We start from the raw sequence: 10,945 nt of genomic DNA, 5'->3' as shown, positions 1-10,945 counted from the left end.
ATGGCTAGTGATCTATTATTAGTATATGAAAGCTTAAAGTATTGTTATGCAGATTAGTTCTATGAAACATAACTAGTTCCTGCAATCCTATATGTAACAACCTGGGCCTAAAATCCATGAAACTATTGGGACCGACTCCTAGGTAGATGTACCTAGGGTCATGCTGTTACTGTTACCTCTTGTATCCTCCAGAGGGCACATTTATCCACATTATGAACTGCAAACTTGTATGCTAGAATAGGAATTTATGTCCTGATTAATGCTTGTCCTTTAAACTTTAAGGAGTCACTACATACCCTGTTTTTTAGATTAATAACGGAAACAGTAATGCACAAAGGGGCTTTGATACAAATAATGAATCATTACATTTACGGCTAATAGTCCTGAAAGACTTGCTAGAATGATTTTGTACTTCTACCTCTATTCCAATGTTCAGAGTTGAATCAGACTTGCTATAAGGTAAAGTTGTTCTCCTATAGGGATAGGTATTGTTTCTCAAGAGTCTTTTTCTGAGAGATGTTCATGTAAATGCTTACATGATTAACTGATTAACACTTGGTCCCTTACATTTACTTACTTGAACTTATACTCTACAAAATGAACATCTCATCACTTTGCATTAGATATAAGGGTTCAAAAGCTGCCTCTTTTCGACTGCTTCTTCATTTTAGAAAGTGCAGTTTCAGAAGAAAAAGCCTTATTATGTACAATCAAATCACAATGTCAACAAAAAGCAACAGTGCCCCTTATTTTAGAACATTCTCTTGGATTTGGAAAACACTATTTAAACCCTTCCCTTTTGTTAAGTACTGGGTATGTTTTTCCTTTGGGACCATTATGGCTTTCTTTTAGTTTTCCCACTTTGTAATTGCTGATTTTTAAAATATTACTATATTCTGTAGTTTAATTTTATTTCCATTTATTTTAATTCATAAAACAAATATTCATATTATTCATATTCATAAATAATTCAAGGTGACTGAATTATTCTAACTACTCTGCTATATATAAATTATTTAAACATTGGATTATAAATGGAGTTTTAGCATAGTTGTTACATCATCTAAAGTGAGGAACTTATTTTTGAGATTTACCATATGAAAATTCATTTTCATTAATCAAATGAAGTTCATAACTTAGCACCAAAAAGTTCTTACCTTTAATATCTAGTACTAAATGTGGTTTCATTTTGCTGTAAATCTTGCCATCTGGATTAATACTCCAGTTTTGCTTTTCCTCATTTTGCTGAAGGGCTAGACCCAGCTTTGTACCAGGGGTGATCAAATTTCCTACAATTGTTAAGCAGAAATCTTCTGCCAGCTGTGCAAGGAAATAGATAGCATCAATTAGAGCCTGGTTCACACTATCATACAAGTAATTGGTCATATGTTTGGATATGAAGTAGACATTTCTGTTTATCACTTGGAAATTTATTCATGCCAAAAAGATTTCCAGTACTGTATTTAAAGTTTTCAGCTTCATCATTACTTAAATAATTGATTTGTTACACAGGAAATCTTTCTAGATTGCTGCAAGCATTCACAGTATTTAAAAAAATAAAATTATCCAGTTACCTGGCATTCAAAATAAGGTATATTATATTTATAATTCAGTTAATATAAATTATCTTCTCACTAATACAAATTGCTAAGCATAGTTAAATTGCAAGTAAGCAATAGGCCTTAGCTTCTGTTTAAACACACACAACTTTAGAGCTACTATAATAATGCCTATTCTATCTCCAAAAATTTTTGCTTTTTTTTCAGCCTAGTTGCCTCTTTTAATAGGAAATTCCATGAGGTTGTGTTTCAACACTAAGGAATGGCCTCTTCCCAATTTTGCTAAGGACTAATTGCAAGAATTCCAGCAAGAATGTGCTCAAATGTTCAGAAATCAAAGCCATGTAACAATTGTTACTAAATATCAGAAGGGAAAATACTGAAAACCCCTTTATGTTGTTTTAAGTGGGACATTAAAATCAATGCCTTCACTTTTTCAGTCTGTTGTAACCCACAGCTCCTGATCTGTCCATGTTCAAACATGCTCTTGAAAAGGAGGAACCCATTCTGCTCTGAGACAGGTTCACAGGGTGATAACCAATATAGTTGAGAAATCTCTCCCTTTGGAAGAATGCTTTGGGAGGTGTTACACAACTGTAAACAAGAGAGCAATACATAGCTTGTCATTTGGCTATTTCACTGCATTTGTTGTTAAAGCATCTGTACACCATTAAACATGAAGATTGTAGAAGGCTGCAACTCAATTTCTAAATCAATTGCTCAGATTTAACTGACAATTAAATTGAAAACCTTGATGTATGATGGAAGTTTGTAATTTGATTCAAGAATTGCAAACTGTGTTCTGAAGAACTGGGAATCAAGAAGTGCAACTGGTTTCGGCCTCTAACCATAAATAACTATATAAATAAATTAGTAACTGCACATTATTTATAGTCTCAAACGCTGTTTTTACAATTTAACAGACAATTCTGTGTTTCACTGTTAATAGCTATGGGTCAAATTTGCCTTTCTGAAAGGCTCAGAATCCTAATCAAGTTAGCCAGACAAGACAAAATAAATAATTAAATAGTATCCTCTACCTTAACTCATATTTTTCAATCATCTTGCTACTACTTGAAGACAGATGCTCAAGAAATAGAGCTATGAATCTAAAGTTCAACTGCTAACTAATGTAAACAAATACATTAATGAAGGGGGAAACATACAGTCCATTTTTTTTTGTTTTTAATTTCAAGAATTGTTATGGAACCACATAACCAGAATAACATCTTATTTTTTAAAAAAACATGAGACTAGTAGATTGGGCATCAGCACCCAAACCTATTGAGACAGCCACCAAGGTCCTCTGGTCATGACTGAGTCTTCTGGGATAATTACTTGGCCATTGCCGAGCCCCACAGGGCACTGCCTCCAAACCAGCTGCTGCTTTTCATCTCCTTCCCTATTTGCTTACCCAGCAGATAACAGTTTTAGAGGGAACCAACCCAGCTACTGCCAACTTAGCCTCTCCAAATGCAATACTGCTGGATAAGCATATCTAGAAGGAGGGGTAATTGGCAGTAATGGCATGTAATGCAGGTTGAGTTTTTAGCTTGGTAAAGGAGAGGCATCTGCTGGAGGCACTGGCCTAGTGAATCATGGTGCTAGCCCTAATTAATAAGCAGAAGACACTTAACTGTTATGAAAACAAATGACAGAAATAGCTGAAGAATAACAAAAAGGAACTTGTTGGTCACAAACTACTAAATAAATAAACAAAAAGAGAAACAGGGTGGACTCCTTTCAATTACTTCTTTTTTTTTTTCCTGTGGGAAGCAATACCTGTTTTCTGTTTGTCTTATGGAAAGTATATTAAATATGCTGAATTGTATTCCATGGCAAGAAATGTTTCATACAGAACCTTACCCTACACTTGATGAATCCATCTTGATAAACCCAGACCTGCTCTTCAGATTCATTGTCTTCCATAGCTTGTATCCTCAGAAGATTCAAGTCATCAATATTCCCATCAGCTGACATGAACTTTCCCGACTCTTTGTTTCTGAGTCTGAAGTACACTTGTTTCTGTAACATAACTAGTGCTGTTTAACCATAATAAAAATACCTTCAAGGTTTAGCATTCTCCCTTTTCTTTTAAACTAATGATAGTATTACTGAAGGAAATGTAACTAAAATATATGTGCACATTTGTACCTACATTATGAATATTAATTTTACTAGACATTTTTGTTTTATTTCTTATTAAGAAATAACATGCAGATTAACAGCACATATTCCTTATACGTGACTGATAATATATGCATTGAAAGCATGACTTTTCCTACCTAGATTTGATACCTAAGTAACTTTTATGAAGCAGACTTTCATGTTAAATATTTAGGTTTTTCATAAGGAAGTAAAATGAAACCTATTAAATAGTTGAGACAATTTAAGTAAATAATCATGCCTCTTACATTTTTGGAGCAAGAAAGTATGAATTTTGCAAAAGAGAAGAAACATGGCATGATGTCTCAAAAGTACTACCCAAAATTGGAGAACTAAACAAATCTTTAAGGGATTAAGATTTGCTTAATCTTAATTAAATGATTAAGTCATTTGCTATTTTTTATTAGAAAAAATTACTGGGAGCAAGAAATGTGTGATTACAGCATTCAATATAAATATTAAAAGATACTTCTAAAACCTCAAAATAAGAAGTGGAATAATATTCATGGTCATAGACTCACTGGTGACTTTATACAATGCTTACATGTGAAAGGCACCTATAGTATGCTTTTTGATTCAGAGATAGAATTTTGAACCAGACTGAATGGTAGAATGAAAACCACCATTTTAAAGTTCCACATACCATAGACCTTTCTGCAGCTCATCTATATTCATAGAAGATAAAATCACATGATTTGTATCATATGATTCAAATGGTATTCAGGTAGAATATTAAGACAAAGAGACTGAATACTGGGAGATAAGTTGAATGAAGTAGTTCAGATAGAATGATAAAGACTTCATAACAAGCTTTGATATCCCAGAGTGGGCTGTAGTCTCTTACCTGTAGTAAAGGTCTTAGAGAACCAATTTTGTGGTAGCCACTTGCCTCCTGCCAGTTTGGTATTTTTTTAGGCGTTAGTAAAATCTGACGTCCTTTATAATTATGATGTTCATAAATAATCCATCTGAAACAAACTATATTTTACTAACAATATCCATAAAATAATGCTTTCGCTTAAGAAAAATGCTCCTTTAAAAAGGTTCATAATAGCATGAAGCTTCATAGTTATCCATTAGATTTTGGAATCAATATCAAGTATATTATTATACTTGACAGTATATATCACATGACATTCCATGAGAGTTGTTCCAAGGTCTGCGCTGGATATTTTATGTCTATTTTGCATTAAATAATGGCTTCATGTGTTTGAATCTAACAAAGCCAATATACCAACTAATATTTAATGGGCTCATAGAAAAGAAGGTGGTGTCACCAAGAAACAGGAAACTGTCTTTGTTCTAGCCTCTCTCATTTGTACAGTAACATGCTTTTATACTGATTCATGACATTAATTTCCAGAGAATCTGTAGGAGCAGACATTAACACCTAAATGACTATTATGCCTGAATCCTTGAAGCATGGTTTAAGACTTGAAATTGGCTTGAAAATCAACCCATTTATCAAGAATGAGTTACATCTAATGTTGGGTGAACAGACTTTCCTCCTGCAGTCTCTGATCCCCCAAATTAGTTATGCAGACTTTCTGAAGTTCTCTGGAATAGATTTGGAGAATGTTTAAAGAAGTCTATTGACCTTTTTCTGTTCTACCAACTGAAGGAGTTTAATGGAGATGGTTTCTATTCTGGAACTGAACATGCTACAGTGTGTCCCGTCTCTCCAAGTTACATTTGCAAGATGAAGCAAATGCTTGCTAATTTCTCCCTACACGCAGATTAAGGGAGCAAGATGTAGACATGTGCACTGTCTTTTTCTTTAAAAAAGCATTCAAAATACAAAGAAACTATGCTTAGCTGTTTTTAAAAAATGGCACAACCCGCACAGTGGACAGTGGGACATAATATCTATCTTTAGCAAATCCCTGGCAAGAATCAGATCAATTGTGTGAACCTAAGGATTACTTTTCTGACATTATATTAGAAACACCAAACACAATTCTACCATTTTCTGTAATATAAACATCTAAGAAAAAGTTCTTTTGGTCTTAGTTCCTTAGGTAAATACAAAAACTTTTTGTCTGTGCCTAGCTTGACAAAAAGACAGGTATATATATTTTCATAGACAAGAGAAACGTTACATTAAAGCATGCATTACAGGAAATCCTATTTAAATTCCACAAATAATAAATGCTCAAGTTCAAACAGTAACTTACATGCCACCATGGACTTCTATTGAAGCAATATGCGGATTGTAGCCAAGAAGCTGGAGATTAACCATTTCTGTAGTAAATTTCAATTTCTTTCCTCTGAAGTTTTCTTTTTCAAAAAGGGTTATGACTGGCTCAGAAAGCTCCTGTTTTTAAAAAGGAAGGTCTTAAGTTATTGTTTTGATAGCAGGGAATTATAGTAATAATATTCTAGATAGATAAAGTGATATACATGAAATACTATGGGCTACTTCCATTTTTTTTTCTGATCTGAAAAAATACATTTTGGGAGTTGTTCAGTCCCCAGGAATAAGTCTTGACATCTCAACAGGCTTTAAGTCCCCTAATTAATTTATTTAAGTAAAACATTTAGCTTTTCAAATTAATTGCATCACACAAAACTGTCTAGATGGTAAAGTCTAGAATAAAGGACTTTGTTCACTGAAAAGGTATTCCGGGTGTGGAAGGAAAACAAGGAGGAGAAGCAAGGTGATGACTTACAACCACACCTTCCATTCTTGGCTGACACTTTCATGAGTCAGCAATAGCTGGCTTTGCAGAATTCCCTTGCAAACAGGCTTATTGGCAATTGGAATATTATAGTCCTTTACTGCTAGTTCCACAATATTAGAGTTCCAAAAGACCTTTTTTCTCTGAATAAGAATTACTAATAAAACCATCCAATTCTCCAAATGATATAGACCAGCCTTCTACAAGCAGGTACTCTCCAGATTTGTTGTACTTGGTGATTCTTGGTGGACTTTAGTGATTCATTTCCTTCATTTGCAAGGAGCCAATTTTATGTATTATACAACTGGCTTTCTGCAGCAAGTATCTGCTGCCCTGAACCATATAAAATAGATTTTTTTTTCATTATGTTCATTTACATTTGTGTATAAATAGTTTTACTCTGCTTTCTGTTTTAATAATCACAGATAGGAATGGGAATAAAGTAGCTTTACTCTCTCTACATATCCCTTTAATTCTATAATAAACACCAGATGCATTGTTTGGTGAAAAATCATTTTTATGCCTGAACAACTGTACTGAAACAGATAAAATAATTTAGCAACAGGAGCACCTTTAAGTGCAAGTTCAAGCTACCCTAACGCTAAAACTAAGTCTTTGCTTTGGGGTGGAATTTATTGTTGACAAATGGGTACAATTCTTTTCAAATGCAAAACAGACTTGTTTGGATTCTTCAGGGACAAATTAATGCACTTTTCAAGTGGCACTTTCAGTAGGATTATCTTCTAGAGGTGGCTTAAATGTTCATCTAAGAAAAACTAGGGGTGTAAACATGTTGAAATTCCAGCCATGTTTATCCTGGCAGTTAATACCCACATAATGATCTTTCTCTCCCAACTTTGTAGAACCTCTTTATTTTCCTTTCCTGTATTATTCCAGGCATTCAGGTAACTTACTTACTTACTTACTTATTTATTTATTTATTCGGCTTGTATCCCGCCCATCTCCCCCACGGGTGACTCTGGGCGGCTCAGATATTGTAATCAAGAAAACATTATGGCACTATGCAGTTCAATTTAGTGATGTCTTCTGTACTGTCAAGGTAACTTGACAATGCTGCAGTCTTCTCATATTGTGCTAGATAATAAATCAGTCAACTATGCTGCAACGTGAGGGTATCTTTTGCTCCATTTCATCTCATCCCACTAGGAAAGCTTTGCCCCGTATGTGTGTGTGCATATATAGAGATATAGGTATATGAATGCCTCCAGCCTGATCACACAAAGCTGGAAGTTCAGTTTCTATTTCTGTACTCAAAGAGGACTTAGTAGAAAAGGACCTTCTCTTCTCTACTGACCTCACTGCACACTTTCACTTGAAGCTCTTTTCTTCTAATTCAACTCTAGTACTAAGAGTTGGTCTAGGGTGAAAATTACTTCAAGTAATTGAGCACAATGAGATACTTTTTTGTTTTACATTTTTATTTATTTGTTTTTATTTTACACTATTTATAAGCCACATCATCCCAAAGGATTCTGGGAGGCATATATTAAAAACCAGACCAGGTTTTAGTCACAAAGTCAACTCTGAAAAAGAAGACTGGGTTATAAAACAATTAACTCTATTTTTTAAATTGCTTTGACTGAGTGATAGAATAACTTTCTAAATAAATTAACAATCTCACTCTGTAATATTTAAAAGTACCCAGAATCAGAGACATTGGTCTGCACTAAAAAGAAGTTATTATTTAGGATTATAACTTACATGTTTTCCCTCCTATGCCCCACATAAACCATTTAGAATATATTTTGAAGCTTTACCCTTTTCTAATCTACTTGGCTATAAAGCTCCTTTTTTAAAACTTACAACATTTACAACTTGTAAAGACTTCAAGCATGTTTGGGGTAGGCAACCCATTGCAGATAGATCAGGATAGGCTCCTTCTTCTAATACATACTGATTCCCAGAGAAATTTTCCTTATCATATGCAATCCAACTACAAGAAAAAAGGAAAGTAAGAATGTCAGATCGATTTTAAATAATTTCAAGATTGAAAAATTGCTGACAAGACTGCTGGGCCAAATGCAGCAACTACTTGGCATTTCTATTCATTATTTATATTATATTCATTGTTTCCTTGGTGAAGTCTAGAGACAGAAATTATATTTTTAAGAACACCAATATGAAATAGTACAATTTACAAAATCTTGAACCATTTTCCTTCATGTACTTAATTCAAAGAGAATGCAGATGTAATTATTTCTCTTACATCTAAAATGTAAGAGAAATAATTCAAACAACTTGTTTTCAGGGCTGGGCAATGCTTTGGATCTGGTGGAAGAAATGAGATCTGGAGCACCTTAAAAGAACTGCACTCTTTCTTGGAATCCTGAGAAAAGTAGATGGTTTAAAGTGTTTCTGACAGGTCCTCTGAATCACATTTTTCCCTTCAAATACAAAGCACAACAAAGGCTTATTTATTCTTATGGAAAACAATGTAAATTAAAACATATTTCACTGTACTTTTGGACACATCCCTCTGTCATTCATCTTAGGTAAATGTTAACTTTTTAAAAACAAAAAATATAGGAAACTCAGCATAGTTTTAGTTGTACATAAACACCCACTGGCCTGAAGTGGTTTCATGTGTCAGCATCAAAGTATGTATCCATCCAGCCCATTCACTGAGTCTAGATGACCTCCCTTTGTGCCTCTTTCAGAAATTCACTTTCGTAATAGCTTGTTGACCAGAATACATCAAAATAACTTTTCACTCACCTGCCAGATAATACCTTTGAAGATTTAACAGGAAATACCTCAATTTGAGAAACATCTTTCTCAAATATTTGACTGCTGCCTTGGAACTCTGGTTCTGAAAATAACTGGACCTTTAAAGATAACGCAGATAATATAGATTAACAATACATCCGGGCATAATCATTCTTGTCTCTCTTAATACAAATAAGTTTCAGGTATCTTTTTTTGCTGAAAAAAGATTCTACTACCCGGATTATGTTTACGCTCTGCAAACTCTGCCAGCAACTCTCCCCACATCTCAATTCTTCGCTTTTCTTATGTCACTATACTGTACTTCTGATTCAGTGTCCATTCTATATTGGCTATGCAAAATATTTGGTTATTTTACCTTAAATTTTCCCATACGATCATTGATGATATCCTAAAAAATATGGAGAACAAAGAATAATAAACAGAAATGATACCAGAAAAAATTATAATAATTAGTGAATGAGGAAAAACATTTTAAAAATTTGTTTTTTTTTTTTAAAAAGAAGGAATCTTCTTACCAAACGTATGGGTTGAACTGAAGATATTTTACTACTCTTTGCTCCCCAAGCCTCATAGTTGGGGTACATTCCTTTATCAAGAATATACTGTTCTCCTGTAAAGTCAGCGTTTTCATAAGCCACCCACCTGAAAAATGTCAATTATATTTTACTAGGATTTTAGTGGAACTTTACATTGTAAACTTTTAATATTACATGCTTGTAAATGCCAATATCATTGCCCAATTTAACAACCTAAGGATAGAAAAAGTCGATAAAGGAACAGTATGATATACTTGTATACCTAGGTTTTCTGAGGGGACATGGTTTGCCTCTGGACATAATTTTCTTCAGTCCAATTAACAAATAACTCAGATTAAAAAAAGGACTGAATGCCTACTTCCATGCAGGACTTTTAGGAAACTGCTTTGTTTGTACTCTGCCACTTGTACATATACTTTAGGAAACCTTTATACTTTTTCCTAGAGTTATTCAATTTGAGGATGCAATCCTATTCTCCTCCCCCTCCCCCTGTTGAACTTAATTCAGTTTCAGGATTGAAATGTCAGTAATGAAGTTAAAGCTATTTTTCATTGTATACATATGAAATAATATATATGTTCCTTTAGCAAAGTTTTCCTATGTTGAACACCAATCCCCCGCCTCCCAATTCTCCAAGTTTTACCTCAACATATTCATACACATGAGCTATGTAAAAGGGATGAAGAAAATGGCATACATCATGACTGTTATGTGTTTTGGCCACTTCTGTTTCATATTTTATGTTTACCCTTCTGATTCTTGTTTAACTACTCGGGTAATTAGTTGGGCAACATTCATTCCTATAGGTACACCCAAATATACCTGTAAATTGTTTGACTAAACTGACAAGGTATGAACAACATGTTCACTAAGTCCAATGAGGCATGTTTGCACTTGAACCTGAACTCAAAGTTTTGAAAACAGTTCAGGCATGGCTGGTTCTCAAACATATCAAAGCTTTTCATTCTACAAACATCAAGCTACTCCTATTATATTAATTCATGATGGAAAACATTAATGTGGTTTTATACAGAGAATCTAAATAATGAATAATGATTTCTTCATTTTGCAGTAAGACTATCATGAAAATGTATTGCATGATTTTTGCCAACTAGAATTTTCCTTTCTGTTAGTATTACATGCAACTCCCTTAGTTTGTGTTGTCTGAACATCAACAAGTATTGTATCCTGCTTGCTGAACTGCTATTGAAGCAGAAAAAACATCTTGAGCATGCCTTAAATTGTTCACATACTAGGT

The 10,945-nt window shown here is 33.8% G+C and overlaps 1 protein-coding gene across 1 annotated transcript in view; it reads right to left on the bottom strand.

Moving 5' to 3' along the window:
• CRYBG1 (crystallin beta-gamma domain containing 1) overlaps positions 1-10,945 on the bottom strand; it is a 42,481-nt gene that overhangs the window by 5,067 nt on the left and 26,469 nt on the right. The window contains exons 13-20 of the mRNA XM_025164897.2: positions 9,667-9,793; positions 9,507-9,539; positions 9,140-9,249; positions 8,228-8,357; positions 5,900-6,039; positions 4,570-4,693; positions 3,426-3,584; positions 1,158-1,320 (exon numbers count right to left, since the gene is read on the bottom strand). Coding sequence (XP_025020665.1) covers positions 1,158-1,320; positions 3,426-3,584; positions 4,570-4,693; positions 5,900-6,039; positions 8,228-8,357; positions 9,140-9,249; positions 9,507-9,539; positions 9,667-9,793 — 986 coding nt within the window. The remainder of the gene's footprint in view (positions 1-1,157; positions 1,321-3,425; positions 3,585-4,569; positions 4,694-5,899; positions 6,040-8,227; positions 8,358-9,139; positions 9,250-9,506; positions 9,540-9,666; positions 9,794-10,945) is intronic.

Source organism: Python bivittatus, unplaced genomic scaffold (assembly GCF_059951505.1).
Source record: "Python bivittatus isolate LINGU-HERP-01145 unplaced genomic scaffold, Pbiv_v1 ctg000020_np1212, whole genome shotgun sequence".
Classification (NCBI taxonomy): Eukaryota; Metazoa; Chordata; class Lepidosauria; order Squamata; family Pythonidae; genus Python; species Python bivittatus.
This window is presented reverse-complemented; position numbering and strand designations above follow the sequence as displayed.